At 34.6% G+C, this 27,022-nt stretch overlaps 3 protein-coding genes across 3 annotated transcripts; 1 reads left to right on the top strand and 2 right to left on the bottom strand.

Moving 5' to 3' along the window:
• Positions 1-3,265: 3,265 nt before the first annotated feature.
• LOC132310451 (uncharacterized) lies at positions 3,266-3,969 on the bottom strand. The gene has a single exon (XM_059808622.1). The coding sequence runs from the start codon at positions 3,917-3,919 to the stop codon at positions 3,521-3,523; it is 399 nt and encodes a 132-aa protein (XP_059664605.1). The 5' UTR covers positions 3,920-3,969; the 3' UTR covers positions 3,266-3,520.
• Positions 3,970-12,868: 8,899 nt separating this feature from the next.
• On the bottom strand, positions 12,869-14,021 carry LOC132308208 (NAD(P)H-quinone oxidoreductase subunit S, chloroplastic). The gene has a single exon (XM_059806226.1). It carries the CDS (start codon positions 13,962-13,964, stop codon positions 13,164-13,166), a length of 801 nt encoding a protein of 266 aa, XP_059662209.1. The 5' UTR covers positions 13,965-14,021; the 3' UTR covers positions 12,869-13,163.
• A 1,272-nt stretch (positions 14,022-15,293) lies between these two features.
• On the top strand, positions 15,294-25,680 carry LOC132308205 (uncharacterized). The gene is made up of 6 exons (XM_059806225.1): positions 15,294-15,573; positions 15,679-16,395; positions 19,018-20,239; positions 21,580-22,987; positions 23,336-23,419; positions 24,943-25,680. Exons 2-6 carry the CDS (start codon positions 15,681-15,683, stop codon positions 25,564-25,566), a joined length of 4,053 nt encoding a protein of 1,350 aa, XP_059662208.1. The 5' UTR covers positions 15,294-15,573; positions 15,679-15,680; the 3' UTR covers positions 25,567-25,680.
• Positions 25,681-27,022: the final 1,342 nt, after the last annotated feature.

The following is a 27,022-nucleotide window of genomic DNA, read 5'->3' as shown; positions in this document are numbered from 1 at the left end:
AACCCAATTTTGTAATTATTTTTATGTATTAACTGAGAAGCCCTGAAGTGATTGGGATGAAAATGTTCTTCAAGCTAAAATCTTCTTTTTCCCTTTCTTGATTATTTTGATGTGGTTGATGACTCAATTTATAATTTGGATTTCCTTTTCATGGTAGGTAGGTGTTTTGAAACCGATCTTTGTTCTAAATATTTTTCTTTTTCTTCTTGAGATTCTTGAAGTGTTGTACAGCATCCAACGATTTTCATCACTCATGTGTAATTGCATCTAATGATTCACATCACTCACATGTGCGCCATCACACATGTGAGTGATGCACAAGTGTTATACTACATCTTTCACTCCCCTTTTTCTCACTCGAAATATTAGACTTTCTCATCCATGATATAGAACATTATTTAGGAGAGCAACATGTAGCAACATATATGTCCCGGATATTGAGGACTTTCTCCAATTATGTGCACACGCATATGTCAGCATATAATGGGTTAAGCAGCAGCTAGTTGGGAAGACAGATGGATAGGTGCACTTTCCACTAGTTTTTGCAATGTGAGAAATTTTAAACATCTACGTGTTTGCCATTTGTAACATAATATTATTTGGTAGGTCATGTTATGGTCCTCGCAAATTTCACAATAACTTAGTAATTAATGACAATGTGGTTCTGTGGTCAATTAATGACAATGTGGTTATGTGGTAGAGGGGGTTTTCTCTGCCAATATAAGGATTTTTGCTTTCCTCTTGTCACTTATTTACAGCCTGCATATCCTCTGCCACTCATAATTTTGTGTTGTTCGAAACCTTAGAATATCAATACATCTGTTGTGGAATAGATTGCGGATAATTTTGGAGCCTGTTTGGAGCATCAAAAGGCCAAATGGACGGGGTGATAGAATTTTTCGGAATATTTTTGATGAGCTCGTTTTGATAGGACAAAACGCTAGTATGATTCGAAACAGGTTAACTGAAAAAACTCACTAACTTCGGTGCCGGTGTAAGATGCTTTCAGCCAAATTCTATGATTTAGGTTTCTTACTTTAATTTTGTAGAAATTTTGGAGCTTATGGTTTTAGCTTTCCTTATGCTATTATAGTTTATTTATTATAAATACATAGTACATTTTGAACCGTTTCCTTCCTAATTTCTTTATATTTTTCAGTTTTCTTATGCTATTAGAGTAATCATTCATTCAATTTTCAATAATATATCAGAATTCTCTCCAATTTTACTTCAAATTTGTGAATTCAAAGTTACACCTTATTCCTCTGTGAACGTTTTCAAATCTTGCACTTCGTTAATAACATTGCGGGTAAGTATTGAATACCCCGAAATGCTGACTATGTGTTTTTCATTTGTTAGTACTACATAGCCAGTACCCCATAATACCAGTATCAACCATATCCGCCCATGGAATCACGGTCAGAGAACTTTGGGAGAGACTAGTTACAGGTTGAAAAAGAAAATATATATCCACAGCTTTTTCACTCATATATGCGACACATTGTATGTGTGAACGGAAAGGGCGGCTATGCATACAACCAAAAAGGCTGTGGAAATAGTATATTTCCCATATTTGATGATTCAATCGATAAACAACTAGATGGGTAGTTGTGACTACGTGAGTGAAATTTTAAAAAAAATGTCTGGTATTATTATTGGTTAATTACATTGCAGCTTTCTAATGCGTTGGAGACTAATCAAAGTGTAAACAAAATTGAAGAAATCAAACTTATTAAAGATGGTCTTGTCGAATTTCTGGTGATACTGTAAAAAATGCTATATACATGCATTATAAATTGCAAAAAATAAAAAATAAAAAAATAAATAAAGCAATTTATGATCTAGTGAATTGAATATGTGCATTTGTGTTTCTGACTGCATACAAGTGAATGTTAAATCAAAATTTTCACTGATGTGAAGACAAACCACAAAGAAATTAATCAAAAACAGAGACATCCTTTTTAGTGGCAAATTGAATCCCAACATGTTCCACATGTAAAATGGCATTGAAAAGGTACAGAACTTTGAATGCATGTTCCACGGCTGTCATGGACCTCTCTTATTTTCTTGCAACATTTTGAGTGAACATCGTTGTCACTTATGGTGTTTTTTGACGCCGTAATCAAACATACTAACTGAGTCGATGCAATACTAGGGAAAATTGAATGCGGTTTCCTGCTGCTGCTTTTTTTCTTTTTGTTTTGATGAATTGTTTTTTCTTTCGACAAAAGAGTTTTATGAAGTTTAGCAAAAGAAACCAAAAGTGAACCTTTATATTTTGATTAAATGTACTTAAGTACTAAAAGTGTCTTGCTTCCTCAATAATTTGTTTCTCACAAGTTTAATATTCCATTTGTCTGTATATATCTCTTCCAATTCAGCTCAAAAAAACATTAATGCATGCCAACTGCTTAGAGATGACTATAGTATCCCTCTCTGCCATTACTGTATTACTGCAACTTCAAATTTTCAGATGAATTTTAATATGACATTCCCTTTTTAGCTAAACTAAAACATGTGGACAATAATTGGACCAAAACCGATTTCCAATCAAGCCTTCAGAACTACTCATTTCAGTTTCAATAACTTCATTAAAGTTTAAACTAAGACCATTAAAGCAAAAACTTACATAGATGTCCTAAATAAATTGTAACTTTGGTTGAATATTCAGGTCCTTAATTGACGTAACAAAAGTTTTGTTACGAATCGTTCACAAGAAAGAAGGGTAAGTTTGAATCTGAGAATTCTGAAATAATATTGATAATTGATTTGAATTATTAAAAATTTCTCTAAAAGTATTGAAAAATAGAATAAGAAACTGAATCACTAAAAAGTACTAAATATAAAATCTTATATCATTCCGATTTTGTTTAGGCTGCACACAAAAAATTCAAAATAATCAACAAACCTTTTATAATACCGAAAAACCCAAATTCAGAGTCTTTTTCCGCCGAAAAACCGACACAGTCTCACTAACTATTTAGCTAGATGGTTTTGATCAATGGTTTGTTTTCACTTAAACAAACACTCCTTTTTAGTCAAAAATGGACTCGTCCTTACTGAAATTCTGTCTTGCATCATTTATGAGAATAGTGTTACTAAATGCTTGAACAACATAATACATAAATACAAGCAAACACGATGCAACCGTCAAGAGTGACTTGATAAATTAAATGGTGTAAAACAAGGCAAATGATTTCACTAGATGTAATACGGAGTAATACATTACAAATATACAGTTTCATATATATATATATATATATATATATTGCTATATATAATCCACTTTCATGTTGATCAATTTGAGTTCTGTTCAACAATTCAATACTGATAAGAGAAAAGAAACTCTTGTTAGACGTTCATGATTGCAAACAAAGGAATAGTGTCGCTTGGAAATTCTAGACATGATCAACAGAACATTTCTAGTAATTAAGAAGATATATAGCATCAAAATTGCGTTTTCATTGTAAGAACATTAACAAATGAAATCCAAATAGTATTTAAAGGTAAAATTATAATTCTAAAGTACTTCTTCTGGGATACTCTTAAGCACACGATCATTGCTAGCACTACCAAAAACAACAGTGACCCGACTAGTTGGGATTTGTACTAGCTCATGAGCCACATCCTTGAATTCAAGCATTCCTCCATCTTTACACTTCAATAATAGCCGCGCTGCTTCTTCCTTTGTCATCAAAATTTTAACTCTGAGCCCTCCTTTCTCCTCATCGCGGCCATTAATGTTAATCTTCCCGCCTTCTTCTCGTCGGAGCAGTGGTTTTGCTTCGCCGTCAACTGTTTTCCTAAGCTTGTTTGGTGATGACTTCTTGTCCATCTCATCTCTGTATACATAATGTGGTAGCATTTGTTTCCTACTTTTTGTCATCTCATCAAAGCAAGAACGCACAAAGCTCAACATATTTAGAGAGAGAGAGAGAGTGATAAAGAGAGATGATAGTGAATATATGAGTGAAGATGATGGCAAATGAAGCATGAAGAATCTTCACATATATAGAAGCTGAAGTGCGTGGGTAATGAGAACTATTGCATTGCGCACAATTTGGGCTGGACCGTCAAGGCCTTGCTGTCCCTTGGTCAAATACTACTCAATATTCTCCTACGATGGCACTGCGCAAGTGTGGGCCCCGGGACTTTGCTCAACTTGAACTTGGTCGCTTGCGTGCCACTCTTGGATGGTGCATATCTCCACGGTTTTCTTGTTATGGTGGGGTTCGCATCTATATATAAGTCTTTGCGTTTAAAATATATAAATTTTATTTAAAAAAAAAAAAAAATAATAAAAAATTATTTCCTTCTTACATATAAGATCGAAGAAATCTCCTCTTTATCTTAAGTCCCTGGATAATTAGACTATTTAAATTCTGATGCCCCATTGATAAAACTATAGTTAGACTATTTTAAATGAATATTTTGTTAGCATTTGTCCGTATATCTATCCTAAATTGGTTTAGAATTAAATTTAGTTGTTAAATTTTGCATGTGTGTGATAAAAAAGCAACTCCGAAAATAACTTATTTTTTTTTTTTCATGTCCCCCAATCCACAATGAGAGTACAAGCTTAAACCCCATCCCAAAGAGACTTCTTAGATTTTTCCTCGAAAAAGATGAATGGGACGACCTAAAATGCGGGGGATATAAAACTTTTTCTTAGAAAAAGATGAGTGGGATGACCAAAGTATGTCCCCTAAAATGCGTGGGATATAAACAGTAGACAGAAATGCCATGTTTCACTTTTTGACGGGATTTGAAATTCAACACGTTTTAGTGTTTTAATTTTCCCATGTAAATATACTTACTTATTAGAAGACACAATATTCTTCTTAGACCATGGAGAAATTGTTGCTTATTCAAAAACCCTCACCTTACGTACACTTATGAATTGAAAAACAGACCTGTTTGGCATACACATTTTACATGAAAGATTATTTTTTTTTTCTCTCACTTCTCGTGTTTTGTTCAAAACTTAAGTCTCAGCCCAGAAGAAGTCATTTTTAATATAGTGGGTAGATATGTAGAGAAAAATATAGGCCTGCTAAATAAGTTTCAGCCCGGAAGAAGTCATTTTTAGGTTTTATCAGTTGCTTTCATTTTATTGAAAAATTTTTAAAATACTTTTAAACAACTAAATATTAGAAATAATATTTAAGAATAATACTTAACTACTCACTAGTGAGATCTACACTATTCTTATTAGTGATATGAATCAATAATAAATGAACATATCATTTTTAATTACTAAATTTAATATAATAAGTAAAAATATGCGTGCGTATGTGTCAAAACAAACGAAGTGACAAACACGAAATCTGAAGTCAATACTAATTCTATTTGTCATATTCTAATAAGTAAAATTTTCACAAGTAAAGTTGATAACATCCATTCCATCGATGTGTTTCTAAGAAAATGACATGAGTTTTGTTGATAGCATACGCGTTTTGGCTAGAAGTCGTGATAGACCCAGTCACCACTAATTACTACATTAAACTTATCATTACAAGTTACATTAAACTTATCAAATTCACAAAGTCACAAGACTGACATTACGCGCAAAATCAATTGCTTTTCAAAGTAATTTTTCGTCCCAGTAATTTCACCGCAATTGCCATATCTTGTCTCCAGTAAATTCCCTACAATTGCTAAGTCTTGTCTCAGTTTGTTTCGATGTATTTTTTTTTTTTTTTTTTTCAGTATTTGACAAAGATTTAGGTCGAGTCTATCGAGCAGGGCATATAAAATAATTTGTCGAAAATAAATTGATAAGTTAATTTTAATATTTTTTTCTTAGTGAATATTTTACGACAACCAAACACCACAAAAATATATATATTTAAAAGAAAATTTACATCCAAATAGACAAAGCCCTAATATTAAGAGCTTTGGCATGTAAAGAATTCTTGTTCCCAGTGGCGGATCCAAGGGGAGGCTTGGGTGGGCTTGAGCCCCCCCCCCCCCCCTCTCAATATTTTTTGGGTATAGGTATATATAGCCTAATGTTTTAAAAAAGAAAAAATTAGAAGTAATATTAGCTCCCAATTTTAACCCATCCAAACAAGCCCAATAGCTAAGTCACAATTTTAAAACAAAAGTCCAACCAAATAAGCCCAAGCCAAACAAACTCTAAACAATCACTAAGCCAAAATATAGAGAACTATTAAATTCCTAATCTTGCACAAATCAGAGAGTTCACTCCTTTTCTCCCTTTAAAGTCTAACCCTATTTTTTAAAAAATTTTCTAACTCTTTAATCTTTCGATCTCTAATTCTCTCTTCTTTAATATTAGTCCCCCATTAAGAATTTCTGGATTCGCCTTGGCTTGTTCCCCAATAATTTTACGTATTGTCTAAGTCATCTAATACTAGGAGCTTTCGCATCTTCTCCCCATTAATTTTACCACAATTCCTATGTCTTTTTTGAATCATCTAATATTACGGTTTTTGCAAGCACAAAATGTAGTATTGTAATGTGTTTTTTGAATCATCTAGGAGCTTTGCTTGTGAAAAGTAACGTTTTGTTCCTAATAATTTCACCAGCAGTTACTATGTCTCTTCTGAATTCCTAGCCTTACATTTGAATCTAGTTCTTGGAAGAAAAATTAATGTCTTCTCCACGATAATTTCACCACAATTGCTATGTTTTCTAGTCATCTAATCATTGTTAGGAGCTTTGGCATGTAAAAAGTAATTAAGTCTTGTTCTTAGTATTTTCTGTAGGGAAACGTGCTAATTTTAAAAACTTTTTGAGGAATTTTCATTCACAGATCTTAATTCATCATATGGAGACAGGTTTTATGCAAAAATAAAATATGGTATATCATTCAATTAACAGATTGAATATTTACATCAAAGGTCTGAGTAAACCTTTAAATCTGTCATTTAAAGTGAATGTTTTCACTTATTGTAAATCCCTTAATAATATGCCTTCTCCTTAGATTTTCATTTTCTTGGTAATTGTTTTGCCTTTAGGAATCACTCATAAACTTCCATGAATGACCTTGGAAAATTAGGCTCGTGTGAGCCTCCATTAGATGAGAACATTAACCCTAATTTTCTAGAGAGAGAAAATATATTCATTTTTCTTTCTACTAAAAATCACCCCCCAAAATATAAATAGACCATGTATATATATAGGCAACATAAAGATAAGGAAAAGGAAACAATAAATCCTTCTCAATCTCTAATTCACATGTCTCAAATCTAATATGATTCTAATATCAAGTTAGGCTATGAATGAGAATCCTTTGGGCTTATTATTTTATTGGTTACAATGAATTAATAATTGGTCCGATCTATGGACCCAATTCAATTAATTCATAAATTAATTTCTACTCCATTAAAATAAATTAATTGAACTCCAATTAAATAATAAATAACCTCTAAGTCAATATTGCACTTTGACCCCTCTATGCATAATTAGTTATCGGATAAATAAAGTTATCAATCTGACTACTTAATTAATATATTTATTTTGGTACCATTGATTATTTCTGGCTCGATCACAATAAAACATTTGTTTGAAAAAAAATAATAATTTAAATAAATAAATATATAATAAATTATTTTGTCTAAAAACACACGAAGGCCTTCGAATTTATTTTGTGATCAACCATAATCAATACAAAATAAATACACGTAGCAATGATGCAAATATTGAAAATATAACCCTCTAACTATTAATTACATAACTACCCAAAGTGTCGGTCTACGGATCCTGAAGTATTCGCCGAACAAATCAAAGTAATTATTAATTAATAAAAGAGTTTATACTTTTTTCATACTTAAGAGTCAAATGCCATGACAGTGATAGGAAGCAATTGCATACGACGGCTCTCACAATATATCTCAACCTAACCCGGATCCAGTTCAAGTCTTAGTTAATAATGAGTCCATCCATAATTACCGACTATGAATAATTTATGATTACTATTTATATTCATGTATTGATCGCCATCACATACATATATAAATATCTTTTGTAATCAAATAGATACTATCAATTCCATAATGAATTGAAACATAATATATTGAATTCACCAATTGTATAAAGTATTAATATTTCAGATACGTCAGGAACATATGTCACTTTAATCCAAACAGGAATTGTAATACCCCGTAATTTTAAAGAATGTATTTAAATTAATTTTGTGTTAGGTTAATTAATTTTATTTATTTGTGCATACTACATTATTATATTATGTTCATTTAATTGTGCATGTAAAGTAATTGTGTATGTTAAAATAGTAAATTTATTCATTTAATTATGCATGTATTATTAATAATAATTTTATTTGTTGGTTATGCTTATATTAATCATTATTAGCTAATTAAAGTATTATATTTGTGTTATATAGTATTATGATGTTATAATGTATTCTTTTGTAATAATAATAATTATATTAGTTTAATAATAATAATAAAAAATAATAATATAATAATCATATAATAATAAAAAAATTTATTAATAATAATATTAGTAATAATAATAATAATAGTTATAATAAATCAATGTGATGATGGAAAATTAAATACTAGGATAGAATTTCATTTACTATGGTAGAATGGTGGATCAAATATCTTGATTAAAGATAGCATTGTCTTAAAGCCATATAGGTAGGAATATGAGAAATGGGTGAGAAGTTATTATAAATTAGATATTTGTAATATTTATATTATATATTTTGTGTATAAATTAACTAGCTTGCCTTAGAAAAAAATAAAGGGAGTTGGAAGCAAAGTATAAATTCTAGAGAGCTATTTTATAAGAGTGAAAGGAAAAGAGAAAGAGAAAGAAGCTTGGACTGGTGTAGGCAATTTTACCCGACTACGCGCAGACCGGCGGATTTATTTTAAATCCAAAAAGGCAAGTTATTATCTACTTTTCCCCTTTGAATTAATAAATTAATTGTTTAGCTTATTTTTATGCATAGAGCCAAGGTTTGGAGGTTAATAAATTATTAATTTTATTTTATTAAATTAATGGAATTTTAATTATATAGGATGGTATATATTTATTTAATGTCCTATGAAATTAATAATGGCTAAAAATAATTAAATAAGACTTTAGGGATTTTTCTAGAATTTTCTAGATTTTTTCGGGCATTTTCTGCAATTTCCGGCGACCTTCCTGCGAGTTTTCCGGTCGCCGGCAGTGGGGGAGACGACCGGAGTGATCCGGTGCGACGCGGCGCACCATAGGAGGGTGTACGCGCGCATCCTGGCCATTAGTGGAGTCTGATTGATCCGGTGCATCGCGGTCCATGATACCGCGGTACACCCGGATCCGTGGACGTTGGATGGAGGAGATGTAGGTGGATTGATCCGGTGTGGCGCGCACGTAGGAAATCTGATGCAACCGACCAACCAGCACACGCCGCGTCAGCAAGGCACCCCTAGTGCGCGCGTGGCAGCGCGTGCACGCGCGTGGGACTCTCCAGACGCGCGTGGGAGCGCGTGGCTGATGCCAGACGCGCGTGGAGGCGCGTGGGAGAGTGGGGAAGGTTGGGCTGCGCGTGGGGAGGCTCTGGGAGGCGCGTGAGGGCGCGTGTGGGGTCCCTACAGCTGCTGGAAATTACCAGAATACCCCTAGGGACTGTTTTGTAAATTCCAGAACCTTAAACTTGGATTTTTAGGTACTGTGTTGGTAATTACGGGTTTAACGGGCCACGAAATTATTATTTTAACACCCGTTACTTATTCTTATGGCCGATTAATCTTTTCTAAGCATTTATTGGCTCGTTCGCAGTACGGATACTAATGTGATTTATTTAACGACATTTTTAAATATAAATAGTGTTATGATCGTATTTAATGGTATCAAACATTACTGTTAAATTAAATAAGGCCATGGTTTTAGTCAGATAAATTATCCATGATATCTTATAGGATGTTTATACTGTTAATTGATATATAAACCATGATTATTATGCTGTGTGCATTTCAGGAAATAAATGGACTGTTTAATTATGTCGCATTTATATTATATGGATGTGTTGCCATATAGAACCATATGAGCTGGCTAATAAGTTTAGACTCATTTATACCTTATGCATTCGTTGCGATAGACAGATGTGTGGCTGTCGGGGTATGTGGTTTAATATTATTGGCATGTGTTGCCTAACTGACATACTCGGTATATTTATTCATATTATTGGCATGTGTTGCCTAAATTGACATTATCGGTATATTTATTAATATTGTTGGCATGTGTTGCCTAATTTATATGCTCAGTATATTCATCAGTACTTTGCGAGGTGTTATCACTGTGTAGTTCGTTATAGTCTGTGTTGTCAGTACCGTGCACCATGTATAATAGCTGATTTCCCGGGTAGGGAAAGGCGACACTTAACCACCTAGTGTGAGTCTAAGTGATCACCGTCTATTCTGGTTGAGGTCATGTTATACATCGGATAGTTCCCGTAGGATGTATACGGATATAGTACTCACCCGATTCATAATGATTAATTTATTTGATTCTCTGATTTGGGTCATAGTAGAGAGGACTTGCTCGTGGGGTTGACCCACCATTGTTGTTATTTCAGGATACGGTCAGTATCCGTTTCAAGGCTGAGGTTAGCAGTGTGGGACCATCATCCGAACTCATCTACTCTTACGATCCAGTGCAGGGTAGAAGTTTTATGTACTACTTCAGTTTCAGTTTTTATTTACTTTTGACGTTGAACTCTCAGGGTTATATTTAGGGATCCCTGACGTAGGATTTTCAAGTTGTAATGAAGTACTGTATTAAATAAAGGATGGATGGATGTTGTATCATTCAATGTTTCTTTCCTGTCTAAATTCTTTTATTTCCATCATTTTGTATTCCATGCTTGTATATTGCCAATTGTTTTTGATATCCCTCGTTTTTCGTGTATAAGCCTGATCAACTTATGCGTGGAAAATGTGGGGGTGTTACAGGAATTTACTATAATAGGGCATATAAATCCCAACAATTTCACCACAATTGCTATGTCCTTTCTAAATTATGTAATGCTAGGAGCTTTTGCATATAAAAAGTAATGTGTTATATCAGTAATTTCACCACAATGGCTATGTCTCTCATGAATCATCTAATACTAGGAGTTTTTGCATGTAAACACAAATTCTTCCATTTTGCAAGGGAAAAAAATATACACATGTGATTGTAGATGCTTATGCATCATTCATTACCATACATAACCTTTGTAGTTTAACAAAGACAAAACACTTTCAAGCGTTGGAAAATGTTTTAAAATTAAGTATAGTTTTCAGGCTTATGTTACCGTCATAAACTAATCATGGCGATAGACTTGCCCTTAGCTAGGGCTTGAAACGGAGGTTTAGTTTGGGATTCGATTCAATCATATAGACGAAATCAATGTTAAATGAGTTTAGATTTTTTTTTTTTTTTTTTTATTGGAAAATTACAGATAGGTGGAGTTTGGAACGCATTTTACACTAATAAGGTATTTCTTGCTCTAGAATGGACTTTTGTAACCTAATTATAATATAGTGACTTGGGAATTCCCTGCAGAGCGTTACTCATTTTTTATACCAGAACTGCCCTTTTAGCATTAAATTACCAATCTACCTAAACTTAATTCCCCTAAAATCAAACAAAATCTTCCCAATTCTTCACAAAATCAAACATTCAAGAGTTTGTGATTTTCTTTGATGTTGTAACAAATCCTAAATTCTAAATTCATGGCAAGAGCTCCTGATTTGGACTCCAAGGTGATATGGAATGGTCTAGAACATCAATGTCTTACTGATGTTTTTAGCTTTGGTTGCATTTGGGCTAGCTTCTCTTTGTTGCATTTTCTTTCTTGTTGAGTCTTGGGTCCATCTTGCAGGACTGGGCTTCCTTTTAGCCCACTCAATATTCTGCACAGTAGGGTATGCCCTACTATACTCGTATATATTTATTTCCTTTAAGTAATTTATTCACTTATTTACCAAAAAAAGAAAAAAGAAAAAAGAGAGCATATGTTTGTATAAATGTGTGATAATTATAATATAATACATTTATGCTATAGTAGCTAGCATTAGAACCAATTAATTGGTGATAAAATGAGAAAAGCTAACTATGTAAATCAGAGATGAATGAAGTGGATTGATGTAGATGACTGTGATATAGGCATGTGGTTTTTCTGAAATTTATGACTCTGTAGAGATGGATGGTGAAACAGGATTCAAATTTTAGACCCAAATGGTTGCAATAACACAGTTGAGTTGGATTTTGGTTGAGTACATTGGTTAAACTAGACTAGAAATAAATAGGTTCAATAAGTTGTGATGGAGTGGTGCTTCAGCAGTGTTTTGAGTGTACTCCTGGTATAAAGCAAATAAAGTCTTTGGGTAAATACCTCGATAGCACAGTAGGTTAGTATTTTCAGTGAATTTTGAAGTGCCAGATTTTGACTCTCTGCATCTACTAATCTAACGTCTAACACTTCTTGTCTCGTAAATAAATAAAGCCTTTGAGTATAAAGTATGTTTATAAGTAATGCTACATTTATTCAGCCTATTTTTAATTTATTTATTTTTCACTTCTGACTTCTTATTATTTTCAAGTTTGTTTTAATTGATTGCTCAAGTTTCTCATTTTATGTACTAGATTGATTCTATTTGATGAAAATTGTTACCAAATCAATAGAGAAGAAGAACCATAAACATTGCCATTTTGTTAAAGTTGGCAGATTTGATGACTGGAAACAATCAAAAATATTTGGTGAAGGCCATCATGAGTGCACTCATTCTGAAGAGTGAAGAAATCATTTTACTAATATAGCAGAATGTTGATGATTAATCCATTAAAAAATCAACTTTTGTTGGCTCATTGTTGGATAGGAATGGTTTAATTAAAGCTGGCAAAATGATCAATTCTGAATCTCCAGATTGATAGTTTTCACATTCAGCTATTACAGATCTCTCTCTTTTTTTCCTTCTACATTGCTATGTCAAAAAAAATGAAAATCCAGCGGACATTACCCTTTCGGGAGAACAAATGTTCGAGTCTTGTTAGAAGCAATATTGTAATGTGTGCGCATTTTTTTGAACTTATAAATAAATAATATATATATATATATATATATATATATATATATATATATATATAAAATACATTACACTGAACAGAAAAATTCTGCACAAATTGAGCATTTTTGACAATCATGAATCCTTCTCTGTCAAAGCTTCAAGAACCACAGACCTGGGACTGACCATTGGAGGGCCCTTCTCGCGGCGTTCGAGCTCTTCGAGCCTGAAAGTGATCAATCTATCCCAGTTACCCCCTTCAAAGAGCACTCCAGCCTTGCCATCAGTGATTCTCTGGACAATGCCACAGTACATGTAATATGGGCTATTAGTATTCTTGACAAGGGCAATCATACCAGGCATAAGCAGTGGCAATTCAGGCGGTTTCGGCTTCTTCATCAAGCTCTGATTGAACCCTGCGGTGGCCAATCCATCATTCACTGCTGTTTTTTTGGGAGGCGGGTTTTTTTCAATGAAATTTTGAAGACCCTTTTCACCACCAGGAAATCCACCAGTCAAGCCTAGTAACTCCTTGTCAAATCCATCTTCTAGGATAGTCTCAACAGTTGATGATGATGTAGCTAGCTTCTTCTCTTGGTCTTTGATGGCAAGTGTTGATGGTGGTTGTTCTGTGATGCTTCTCTTCAGTTCTTGTTGGAGACCTTCTTCTCCATTACAGAGTCCTCTGCCTCCTAATATTTCAGAGAGTTTAAATTTGGCTGTGGGTTTCAAGAGAAAGGTTAAGGGCACTTTGGGAAATATCAAATTTGGTTTCTGAGGAAGATTAAAGAGGTGTGTTTGGCCAAGAAAATGTGATTTGTGTAGGAGAGGGCCTTGAAGGCTTGGGAGAGTGAAGGAAGAGGAGGCCATGGACTGCAACAATGAATCTTGGAGAGAGAGAGAGAGAGAGAGAGAGAGAGAGAGAGTTTTATTCATTTAATTGTGGCCACAAATAAGTTTTGTTTGGATAGTCCCATCTTTCACTTATTCTTTGCTTCATCCATTAACTTATTGAGATATACATTTTATCTGTACAGACTGCAGAAGATCCACTACTCTTCATGAAGACAAGAATTGAATCTGTGGTGACTATTTGATACAGTTAGTGGGCTGTGGGCCTGTGGCCCAGACCAGGTAGTTGTTGAAACCAATCTCTTTCAAATCTACTACACTCGTCATTTTTCCTTCACACTAATCAGAAAGAGGAGTTGATTTTTCTTTGTATAATAAAAAGGATATTGGTAAGTAATGTTTACTTTGCTGTAATAAGACAAATTTTTAAAAAATTATGTTGAGTTTTGTAGCATGAAATCCCTGCCTTGAATTTGGAATTAGGAAAATAATTAGTTTTAAGTAATTAAGTTATTAATTCCAATTCCAAGAAGTTTATTAGGTACTTCTAAAGACATTACTAATTTTGTTTTTCTTTTTTCTTTTTTTAAATGAAGGTAAGAAATTTTTTTTTTTTTTGGATGTTCAAATGAAAAGTTTTTACATCCCTTTTGTGGTATTTTATTTTGTGGACTAATGTTTCAACCATTCTTTCTTTCTTTTTAGTATGTAAAATCTGTATGCAGAAATTATAATTTGCTTTATTGGGTAAGTAGAGGGAAACAAGAGAGAGAGAGAAAAAGAAAAGAAAAAGAAAGGCATGATCAAATTAAATATACTATAGTTCCTTTAGAAGAAAGAAAAAGAGATTTTGTGCCACTAGATTATAACTTTGACGAATTTTTCTCATTAGAATAAAATAATTATATTTAAACGAGAAACTTTTTCGTGTTTAAATAAAATTTTACATTAAGAAATTCTCAGAACTGATTGAGAAAAAAAGAAAAGAAATGTAATAAAAAATTAAATTTTATATGTATTCAAATTTAATTTAATTTTTTAAATACTTAATCAAATTTAAATTGTCATAGTAGTATAATTGTTATATTTGTTCATCAATTTTATGTACGAACTCCTAATCTAAGTTTCTGAAAATATTGATCAATTTTATGTAACTCCTAAATTGATGAAAACAAAAAATTATACTACTAAATTTTTTTCACAACAAAAACCAAAATCATATGTATATATATTTCCATTTGACTTAATTCTCAGAAAACAATAATTTTCAAATAAATTTCACACAACTCACAACTCCGTACATATTCTCATTAAAAAAAACATAAACAAAACAAAAATAAAAAACTCCGTACCTAATTATCAAAGGTATCAAGGGCATTGTTGTCATTTGAAACCAATTATCCTACCCCAATACGAATCACATTTTAATTTCGCAACAATACAGAAAACCCTCATCTCTCTCTCTCGACAAAAAATTCGAGATTCAATCGCACTTTCTCATCTTCAGACGAAAACAACCGACTCTCTCTCTCTAGGGTTCGGCTGCTCTCGTATCTTTTAGGTTTCTGATTTCGATGCAATCCCGCGATCTGATCGGTCAGAGTCTCCGAAAGTTCAGCCGTCAGATTTCCGGAAGGCTCATCGGCCGGCCGGCCAACCATATTTCGTTCGCGTGTTTGACCGACAACATCTGGTAACGACAGAATCTGAATGATTTTGCCGATCTTAGTGAAAACTTCAAAACTAGGGTTCTGAATTTTTGGTTTTGGTTCCTGTTATCTATACTATTATTATATAGTTATGACGCGAAGTTCTCGGCACAAATCGCACAAGCAAAGCAAACATGGTTCGAAGGACGAGAAGGAGTACTCGGAATCTGCAGAAGATGTGAAGATGAATGAGAGGAACGGCAAGGAAGAAGGTTCAGTTAGGCTTTCTAGGGATTCCTATTCTGGTGAGAAGCGTAAAGTTTCTTCGCAGTCGAGAGAGGGTAAAGATCCGTCTGATCATGGTAATGGCGATACAACAGAAGAGCCTGTTGTTTCGAAGCGTCGCAAGGAGAAGGCTGATGCCGCTGCTACGGATAGGTGGAACAGTGCAGGGGACGAGCGAGGCGATGGTGTGACTACTGATAAGGAGAGGAAAGGGGAAAGTTCGAGGCTTGATTCAGATAAAAGCTCAAAGTCAAAGGTTTCGGCTGATTCAAAGAGTAAAACTAGTAGAAGGCATGATAATGTCAGTGAGAAGAAGGAAGAGAATGTCTGTTCGGTGCCAGAGAAGGTGGATCCAAAACATAAGTCTGAAAAGGATTCTGGGTTGAAAGCAGTTCAGCAATATAAAGATTCGAAGGAATCAAAAGACAAGGAACGTGGGTTGGAGAAGGAGAAGAAGGTTCAGAACGTTAAGCGTGATGCAGAGGCACCGGCAATGGATGGTGAAGTGGCTGCAAAGCAAGGATCGCAATCAGGGGATTTTGGCGAAGAGCGGCAGGGCAAACGAAGTAGAGAAAATACTGGTAAGGTAACTAATTACTGTGGTCATATCATACTTTTTTTTTTTTGTTGTTCTGAATCTACTGATACGATACTGTTGGTTTTGTGGAAGCTGTTGCTATTAATTGTGTTAAGTAACTTGACTTTAATATTCACCCGAAACTGTACTACTTTTTTTGCCCAAAATGAGACCTTTATATATATATATTTAATTCGACTATGTATCTCAGCTTTCCACAAGGTTAGAACTTTGCATGTACTTTTGAGTTACAAAAGGTTGAGTTAATTGCCTCCCTGCTTAATAAGTAAATGAGAAGGTCATTACTACCCTACACCAAAATATGGCTAGAAGTAATCAGATGTTTCAAGTGGTAGACAGAGAGAAAGATAGTCTTTCGGTTAGTTTCTACTGTATCCAATTAGTAATTATGATAGTCTTAGTGATGGGAGTGTGTTTTGAAAAAGTATCTTTTTAATAAAGTGTGGCACAAAATGAATGGATTGAAGGTGTATAGGATATTGACACGGGTATAAAAACAAGTTGGGGTGGTTTGCGGTGTGTTTGCTGAAGAATTTGATTGGATCGGGGATTTGGTGTGTGGCAATCTCGCTATTAGATATTAGTCATTACCAAGGTGGTATCTCGTAAAACTGAAAATTAGCTTTTAAATTTTTTACTGATGAATTAATCGTCCTGAATACTTTTCAGCAGCTGAATATGTAGAACTGAAATAAAAGATAAATTTGTGGAGTTTGTTGAAATTTAAGATCACTTTTCCTTTAATACATTCAACATTCAGTCATAGGTTTAGTCTCCCTAGCATAATTTCACACATTTTTTAACTGGAATTTTCTTTTTAAGTGAGAACTTAATGTGTTTTATCAAACACACTTTATGTAGTAAGCATACAAATTTCACTTTTAAGCACACAATTATTCTATTAAACAACATCTCAGATGATTTACAACTTGTGCTATCTAGCCTGAATGTTTTGTTTTGTCAATGGACTCTTATTTAAGAGAATTACATGAAATGGTTGTAGAAATGATTAATAAATTTTGTTGTAAGGAGGAAAAAACAAAGAATTTGGGAACTGTGTAGATAGCTTTGAGGAAGCTTCCATTCTTGTGTTTCTTATGTTGGCTAAAATGGGTAGTTAATGTGCTGAAACTAGACATGGTTTGATTTCAAGACTTTTGTAGCTTTCCAATTTGATGAGATATGTTAGTAATGAGATTAGGCTGTTGCAAATCATACGGTGGAAAAGTAGTGCCAATCTTCCAGTTTTCAATTATCTATTGATTGAAGAGGTCTGTAGCCTTCCTTTGAGCTAAGCTGACTTATTTCATATTTCTAATAAAATTGGCTGTTTAACATCTTTGTTTTGTGATTTTGAGGCTGGAGGTTTTAACATATGTTCCCGTTTTCTTTGGTTTGAGAAGTTTGCTAGTTAAATACTTATAGGGCTGTTGTAATGAGGTTAACCTCGAGGAGTATTATTGTTGTCTTGCAGAACATTAGTTTGTTGCATGATTCTACGATTAGATTGTCAGCTAAGACTTAAGTGGGTTAGAAGATATCCTTGTTTAGCTTAGTAAGGATGCTAGAAGTGGACTACTAAGTAAACAAAAAATGTGTTTGATAAGTGGAAGTAGTTCCCAGGCCGTACCGCCATAGGAAGAAGGCTTTCCATTGAAAAAGTGTTTATAGTGCTAAGGAAGAAGTTCTTGTAATAAGTTGATTTCTTGTGGGCTATATAATTTTGCAAGTCAAATTCTTTATTTAATTCTTGTGGGCTTGCAAGCCAAACTCTTTACTTTTCCCATATTAACAAGACAAAAAGTAAGAAGTGAAAAGATTGAGAATTTGAGAGTACTAACTGTAGGCATTGACCATATACTTGTTTGGAAAGTGAACACGCTTTTCATTGATTCTTTCATCTCGAGGATTTATCAAGAATGATTCTATTATTTGTTATTTTTAACATCATACTTTATGGTGCTATCTGGATGATACTGCATTTGATTGAAGCGTACAGAACCCTGTCTTATTGGAATCACTTTAATTTATGATGTATTATAAGTTGCTTAGGCACATATATTTATGAATTTAGACTAATTGTCATGGATTTATTAGAAAAAGTTATTAGTAATTAGGCGAAAGAAGTTTGCTCCATTGAGGGTCCCATGACTCCCATCTAAGCTTATGCATATTGTCTCCTGCACGTCTATTTCACATTTGCATTTGGAATTTGATCTTGGCTTGTAGAGTTCCGTCTTCTTTTTAATGTTTGAGGTTCCTTTTTAAGTGTGATAACCTGTAAAAGAAGTAGAAGGCACCTTATTACTTGATTTTCAATATTGTCACTGTGTAATAATGTTCCTTGTCACTTCTTTCTACATGCACCTCTCGCTTCCTTGCACATGTACCCCTTTTCATGTGTTTGCTAATTCTAATAGATGTTGAAAGATATCATGCACATATAATGGCATGCAGTTGAATTTGTTACAAATGTAAAATTTTCAAGATGTTGGTCTATCTTTTTTTTTTTTTTCTTCCTTGACTAAATTTCAGTTTACATTTCTGTAACTTGTCAATTTTGTGACCATCTTATTTTCTTTTATTTTTTATTTTTCGACCACAGGGCGGCCTATACAAGATGAGTTACGAAATCCCGAGTTAGAGAAGGAGCTTGAGAAACGGATAAGGAAGAGAAGAGATGGTTCTAGTGATAAAGATAGAAATCAGGATCATGCAAAAGAAATTGATGATAAGCGATTGTCTTCAAGGGGTGAGCGTGGAAAGGATGGAAGATACAAGGATGAAAAGCATAAAGATGGAAGTCATGGAGATAAATATAAAGAAGATGGTGGAAGGGAGAATAGAAACAAGGACAATAAGTATGGGGAAGATGGTGACAAAGATAATAGAGTCAGAGACGAAAAGTATCGGGAAGATGGTGCTAGAGATAAGAGACACAGGGATGACAAGCATCGGGAAGATGGTGACAGAGATACTAGAAACAGGGATGGTAAGTATCAGGAAGAGGGTGAGAGAGATAACAGACACAGGGATGATAAGTATCGTGATGATGGTGATAGAGAAAACAGACACAGGGATGATAAGTATCGTGAAGATGGTGAGAGAGAGAACAGACACCGGGATGAAAAGTATCGCGAAGATGGTGAGAGAGATTACAGACACCGTGATGAAAAGTATCGCGAAGATGGTGAGAGAGATAACAGACACCGGGATGATAAGTATCGTGACGATGGTGAGAGAGATAACAGACACCGGGATGATAAGTATCGTGAAGATGGTGAGAGAGATAATAGACAAAGAGATGATAAGTACCGGAAAGATGCTGACAGAGATAATAAACATAGGGAAGATTTTGACAGAGAGAATAAACATTCAGATGGCAAGATTAGAGATGATTTTGATAGAGATAAGAGACTCAGGGACTTAAAGTACAGAGACGAACGCATTTCAAGAGATCGCACTAGTGACAAATCTGATATTAAGCGTTCGAGGGATGAAAGTAATGCTGGAGAGCGTTATAGGAAATCAACCAATCGTGATGATAGTCCTATATATGATGATCGTAGCAACAGGTACAAAGATGACAAGGGAAAGAGAAGAGCCAATGATAAAGATGACAAAGAGGATAATAGTGATATGAGATATCATAGTACCAAGGAGCAGCGTTCTGATGCAGAAAGGAAATCTATGAGCAGTGCTAAAGTAGACTTGGTTACTGATAGGGGAAGATATTCGAGGAATGCAGATGTGGAAAATTCCCTTAGCCACAGCAGACGGAGGAGTTCCCCCAGCTCCAGTTATCATGCTGCAAGAGATCACTACAGGTCATCATTATATAATTCTTTTTTGATACATTAGAGTTATTTTCAACTATATGTTTCGTTAACCGTGTGCAATATATTGTATGGGTGTTAATGATACACTCAAATTTAGCATTATTTTTGGGTGGTTGCACACACTGATAGGGTTATGGTTGCTCTTTCTAAATCAAAATTTTCCGCCACTGACTCGCTCCAAAGAGGAGAAAAGAAAAGAAATATGCACCTTGTTTCGTATTCTGGGGACTGAAATCTGTGCCATTGTCTCTTACATTGGGTTAGGTGATAAACTTTGTTGTCCGTTATTTCCACCAGTTTTAATGGCACGAGACCACAAAATTTGGCACCCATGTCTTTGTTTACCAATGACTGGGAAATAGAATTTGTGCCTATAAGTTATTTTCTGTGAAAAGAAACTATAGCTGATACGAAGAAACAATATGAGCTGGTTGGGAAATGTATAAAAGACTTAATTGGATCAAATGGATACCATTAGGGACAAGGTTTAAGAAGCTTAATTATACCTAGCTTTATTACTAATCTTGAATCCTGGAGAACTCATTTCCTAAGAGGCTGTTGAAACTTGATAATAGTAATTATTGCATTTTTTTATCTTATTATATTGAAAATTTTGAGAAAAATGGGAAAGTTTTTGGGCATGTGTAATGTGATTTCCTTAACTTATTTTATCAAGTTCTCTACAGTTCTATTTTGCTTAGTGTGAATTTTTTGGTGGAAAATGAAGGTTGTGTTTCACATGGAAGTTTGGATTTGAAGAAAAGTCCCTTACTGGCCTGACTGAATGGAAGGAAATTTGAATCTTGTTCTGTTCTATTGCTAGTGAAGTGTCAAAGACATAAATATTGCTAATGTTGTTTACCTTCCTGTACTTTCAAGTTTTATTCAAGTAGATGTCAACCTAATTTTTTTAAATAGCATTGGGGTAACTGTTAGGAAGGGTATCAATAATTAAATTGTTCCTTATCACTACTGGCGTGTGTGCTGCATATCCTTATGCCCGTGGCTATGGTGGTGCCATACATGGGGCACTGACTCTGATTAATGAAACTACCTTTGTAGAAGGGCCATATTTTGCCACTGTTGGGAAGGGTATCAATTAATACGTATTAAATTGTTCCTTATCACTACTGGCGTTTGTGTTCCACTTCCTTATGCCCATGGCTTTGGTGATGTCATTGTACATGGGGCATTGCCCGTGGGCAATAAAACTACTTCTATTAATTCATTAGGAGCGCACTTCCAGTTGATTTTCATCACTTCGTTTACAATTTTAGTTAGATAGCAAACTGAGCTCAACATTCATTGTCTGTCTTGTGCTGATCCAGGCTTTCAAAGCAAGAAGGATCAAAGTACAGGGACTATGCGAATGAAGAGAGAGTTTGGCATGATGTAACCGCTATTAAAGAATTTTCTGGAGTGACTCAGAAAGTTTCTGCCTCTCGCTCAATAGAGAAATCTGTTCCAAAAGATGAGAGCCACTTGAGTGAATTCTCAATTGAAAAGCGTCAGAAAACAGATTCCCGCACTTCTCCCTTGCAGAAGATGGATAAATCCCCATCATCATCGAGTACTGATCGCAGACACTTGACCAAATCGGACATCCGGCGAAGTCTTGATATTGAAGAATCAGGGCAGAGGAGTGGTGGTTCTAGGGATACAAAGGATTATTCTGATAAGGAAGGGAGAGGAAGTCGTGAGTTGCCTATGGATACACTTCCAGTGGATGAACTATCCCAAGCAGATGGGGACACTTTATCTGTTTCTTCACCTTTCAGTAGAACTAGTCGTTTCCCTAGCAATTCCAAGTCTCTTCTACCTCCTCCTCCTCCTCCCTTCAGGACAGGGGTTGACAATCATTTGGCATTTTCTATGGAAGATGACAATAGAGGGAAGTCAATAAACCGCCATAGGAGGGTTGGCGATTCTAGCATTGGAAGAGCACAAGGAAATACTTGGAAAGGTGTCCAAAACTGGCCTTCCCCCATGGCAAACGGCTTCCTACCTTTCCCACATGGTCCACCGCCTGTAGGATTTCATCCAGTGATGCAGCAATTTCCTGCTCCACAGATGTTCGGCGTTAGACCTTCAATGGAAATAAATCACACTGGGGTTCCTTACCATATTCCTGATGCTGATAGATTTTCTGGCCATGGGCGGACATTTTGGCGGAATCCAGTGGATGACTCCTGCCCTCCTCCCTTACATGGTTGGGATGCTAATAATTCTGTATTTGGGGAAGAATCTCACTTATTTGGAAGGCCAGATTGGGACCATAATAGATTCCCGATGAGTGGTCGGGGTTGGGAGACAGGTGGAGAAATGTGGAAGGGGCAAAATAGTGGTGTGAGCACAGAGTTGCCAGCTGATCCCCAGAAACAGGATTATTCAGCCCATGGGCCAGCAGATGAAGTTTGGATTGGCCAGTCAGGGGAGCGAGCTCAGAATGAACAAAAGCAGCCGTGTCTAGAGGCAGAGAACATTGATATCAATAAGTCCAGTGGTGCAGTTGCTACAAACACACTTAAAGCTCCCAAAACACTTCAGGAGGATAAACCTAGCAGTTCCAAGCCATCAAGAAAGGATGATGATTTTCTTTGGCATGCTTATCTTTCCAAGCTTGACATATCAGCAGATCTTACTCAACCTGAGTTGTATAAGCAGTGCACTAGCTTAGTGGATATGCATCAGAAAACTAATTCTGGTGAAAATGATTCCAAGATTCCATATACAGAGGTAAACTTTGTGACCACATTTTCAAATATGGGGCTGTTTGGGAATATAGAGAAGTGTAGATGAGGGTTGCCTCATTTTTTATACCCCTCTTATGAGAAACCAATAATGAATTGATCTGTGAATGGCCTTTGTTTTTTTTGTTTTTCCTTTTTCTTGGGACTTATTTTGTATGTGGATACCCGTACCAAAGATAGGCCAACGGGAAACCAATCAGCTTTATTCTTATTGAGTTTGTTCATGGCCTTCCCAGACAGTTTTTATTTTTATTTTTATTTATTTATTTATTTATTACTTCTAATTATATCAATCATTTAGTTCTAATAAAACCCGTTCTTTTTTGTTTGACAGGAGGCTATGGAAGCTAAAGTGATGAATTTCAGAACAACATTAAACGCCTCTCCTTTTGCTGCCATAAATGATTCCATTTTTCAGGTAATGCATGCTGGGAAGTGAATATATAATTTACAAATAAAAGAAAAAAAAAATTTATATATTGCCATCTTTTACGGTTATTTTACACATAATATTCACTGCATTTTCGTTATAATGTTTATACTTATGTTCTTTAGGCTGTAGTAGTTCAGTGGCGGAGCTAGGAATTATATTGGTGGGAGGGCAACCATTTACAATAATATGATCAGAAATTTTGAACCAAAATAATAAATAGCAAAATAAGAGTCGTTTCTAAATTTTAATTCTTAAAAATTTTGTGGGATCCACTGGAAAAGAAAAGACTGGTTTTTATTTTTATTTTTATGAATTTTGAAAATCATGTTGGGCCAATGAATTAGAAATGAGGAGTCTTTTCAATTTTAAAAGTTTTTTTAAGGTCTTTTGTGAATTTATTAGAGATTCTATTGGGGCATTTTTATAATTATTAAAAATTTGTATAAAAAATAAAGAATAACATAAAATTTCAGTGGGGACAATTGCCCCCACTGGGAAACATAATGTGGCTCCAACACTGGTAGTTACTACATTCTTATCATTTAGACCGATACTTCATCCGTCCCTTAATATTTGTTCATCTTAGGGTTCTACCTTTTTGAGATGTGTAGATAATGCATTCACCTTTTGGGATATATATCTGAAAAAAGATGGGCACATAATATGTGTCGGATGGAGTAATACATTTGTTTTTGGTAGGGAATTATATGCTTTGATCAAGTAAAAATTATCTGTTTTATTTATTTATTATTTATTTAGATTTTCCAAGTTTTCTTGATTGCAAGTGTCCTCACCTCACCCGTGGCCAAATTGCGTTCTTGGTAATGGTCCTAGGTTTCCCAATGGTCTTACTCAAGAATTTGATTGAATATCTTCAACGGTGAACATTTTTGTTCAAGAATGGATAAGTCTGTTTAGCTATATAGCCTATAGGGGGTTTTCCCCCTCTTATAGGTCAAAAAGTTGAAGCATAAGTAGTCATGCCCTGAGTTTTATTTTCTCCTCTTATAGGTCAAAAAGTTTAAGCATAAGTATTCATGCAAATCAAAGTTTGGGCTACCCTCTTTGTTATTTGTTGCTTTGATTTGCCCTTCTTTCCTTCGAGTTACCCATGTGGGTGGTGCATTGTTTATGTACTTCTGTTGCTCTTCCTGTCCGTGAATAAAGCTTGCTTGTCTAGAAAAAGGATTTAGATTGCCAATCATCACTGCTAGGTTGGGTGTTCCAATATGACCATTTGGTCCTCTTTTTTACCCTCTTCTTTTCAAATTTATCACTTGAATATTTTATGACTTTTGAGAGAACTAATAGTTCTGGATCTCACTTCATCTGTTTAAAAGCCTCTCTCTCTCTCTATGTTGTGGAGTTATGTGCTTTATTTTCATCATTTGTAAAGTGTAACAAATCTTATGAATTGATGATTTGGAATTGCAAAGATTGTACTGACCAGGATATTTGCAGGTTTAGTGAATGTGAAGTATCTTACTGATATTATGGTTAACTTGCAGAAAGCCATGTCCCTTTACAAGAAGCAGAGAGAAGAAATCAAGGCTATTAATGGGGAGAGAGTGCCTTTTCTTTATGTGGTGCCAAAAGATGGTTCAAACGATGATGAACCAGGGGAGCTGGATCCGGCTTGTGATCAGCAAGAGGCAGATGATGCAGTCTCAGAACCTAATCAGGAGAAAGCAGAGCTTCCAAATACTTCTGAAAAGCTAGAAGTGTCTCCCGTAACAACCAAGAAGGCAGAAGATGAACCAGATGATCTGAACAGTTTGAAGAAATCAGAGGAGCCATTTTCAACTTCAAACGAGGTGGAAACGGTGGTTGATCCTGTTTGCATTCAGGAAGCCTCGGAGAAGATTCTGGAGGACAAATCTTCGCCTCTGGAAAATGTTGAGTGTGATGTTCACTCACCTTGCAAGGTTGACGATGTGGACTGTGGGAGCGACTCCATAGGCAATCATTGTGCTAATAATAGTGAGGAACAGAAGTTGGTTGATACCATGTGTGGTGCATTCCTTTTTTCTGGTATGTCTTCTGAGGCATGTGAGGTTGTGATGCCAGAGTCAATCGAGTCTGGGTTAGTAAATTTAAGCCGGATACATCATTCTCCTGAAAGTACACATTAAGACAATATATTTCTTCATGAGTTTTTGAATTGCTGTTATAGATCATGCTTTCATTCATATGTTCTGTGCTTGCTGCTCATCTTAGTTCATCAATAAAATTTCATTTTCTTCATCCATCTTTATGTGGATTTCTGTTCCAAGGAAGGAAATTCCCAATCATGATCTCCTGGAATAGAGATCTAACAAATCCTTCAATTACGAAAATCATTTTTTTCGTCTTTTGGGAAAACTTGATCGGCATGATGGTTTCTGTCTGCTGTGGCTGAGGTTTTGTGTGGAGTATCAGGTATTTTATGAAGCCTTGCAAATGTTTGTGAATCATTTTAGTTCATAATGCTCAAATTGTTGCATCTTTAAGCTGTTTGGGAAATTTGATATAAGACTATTTTGCAGAGGGATTGACAGATGGATTTCCCTGTAGTGATGACTCCACCATCTTGGCTAGTTGGTGAGTTTATTTTTCAACTTTATCTTATAATTAACAATTAGATTTTCATAGGAATTGAGCACGCTCGCCAGCGTCTGCAAGTTCAACTTTCATATGGCGTTAAATCATAAAATTATAGACCAAATTGCATCAGAATAGTTTTTTCATTTTTTAGCCCCCTGAAATTATGGTTTTAAATATGGATTTTGGTGATCTTTAATATTAACTTTTGTGAGGAAAATTTGAGAAAATGTTAAAAGACAGGGTAAAAGATTAAAGTCTCGATGGGGAACATTAAAAAAAAAAAAAAAAGAAAAAGAAAAAGAAAAAGGTTTGATTAAAATAGTTGATTTTATTAGTGGCCATCCACATAGCCTTCAATTGCAGTTGCATTCAGAAAAGAGGTAGCAGCATTATATTGTTCAATTCATTGTTGGTCGTCTTGAGTGCCAACTTCCACGTCAAAATGGGCACTACACTTACCCTACCCTACCATCCCTACCTACCAACTTTTGGCAAAGATGTAAAACATTTTACAAAATATATATATATATATATATATATATATATATTTGTTGTTTGGTGTAAGTTATTTTATATGTCTTGCCCGATGGATTTACTAAATACCGAAATATTAAAATTTAAAAAAAAAAATTTATTTAAAAAATATATATATATTTTATGTTTGGAGCTTTAATTAATATGATTCGAGGCATATTATTTTTTTCTTCGTAATAGCTTATGGCTCGTGTCGTTTGTTAATTTAATTAGTTTAAATAATAATAATAATACAAATTTATTTGTATGTTTGTGTTTGTGGGTGTGCCTATTTTGCTAAATATATATATATATTTTTATTACCAATAAAACAAAAGATAAGGATCTCACAGGAAACTTTAAAGGCGGAGAGAAAAATTGTTAGGGAAAAAAAAACAAACCAATAAATAAAAGATACAATGGAGTATGCTAATAATTAAAAAAGAGAGGAATATGTCGGTTTACTATTTGTGTGATTTATATGAATATGAG

The sequence above is a fragment of the Cornus florida genome, unplaced genomic scaffold (assembly GCF_030987335.1).
Source record: "Cornus florida cultivar Cherokee Brave unplaced genomic scaffold, ASM3098733v1 CherokeeBrave_3.0.0_Hap2_Chr05, whole genome shotgun sequence".
Classification (NCBI taxonomy): Eukaryota; Viridiplantae; Streptophyta; class Magnoliopsida; order Cornales; family Cornaceae; genus Cornus; species Cornus florida.
This window is presented reverse-complemented; position numbering and strand designations above follow the sequence as displayed.

Coding starts and splice junctions, on each gene's coding strand:
- LOC132310451 (XM_059808622.1), bottom strand. CDS start 3,919: ATGTTGAGCTTTGTGCGTTCTTGCTTTGATGAGATGACAAAAAGTAGG.
- LOC132308208 (XM_059806226.1), bottom strand. CDS start 13,964: ATGAATAAAACTCTCTCTCTCTCTCTCTCTCTCTCTCTCTCTCTCCAA.
- LOC132308205 (XM_059806225.1), top strand. CDS start 15,681: ATGACGCGAAGTTCTCGGCACAAATCGCACAAGCAAAGCAAACATGGT. Junction 16,396..19,017: donor ACGAAGTAGAGAAAATACTG/GTAAGGTAACTA, acceptor TTTCGACCACAG/GGCGGCCTATACAAGATGAG. Junction 20,240..21,579: donor GCTGCAAGAGATCACTACAG/GTCATCATTATA, acceptor GTGCTGATCCAG/GCTTTCAAAGCAAGAAGGAT.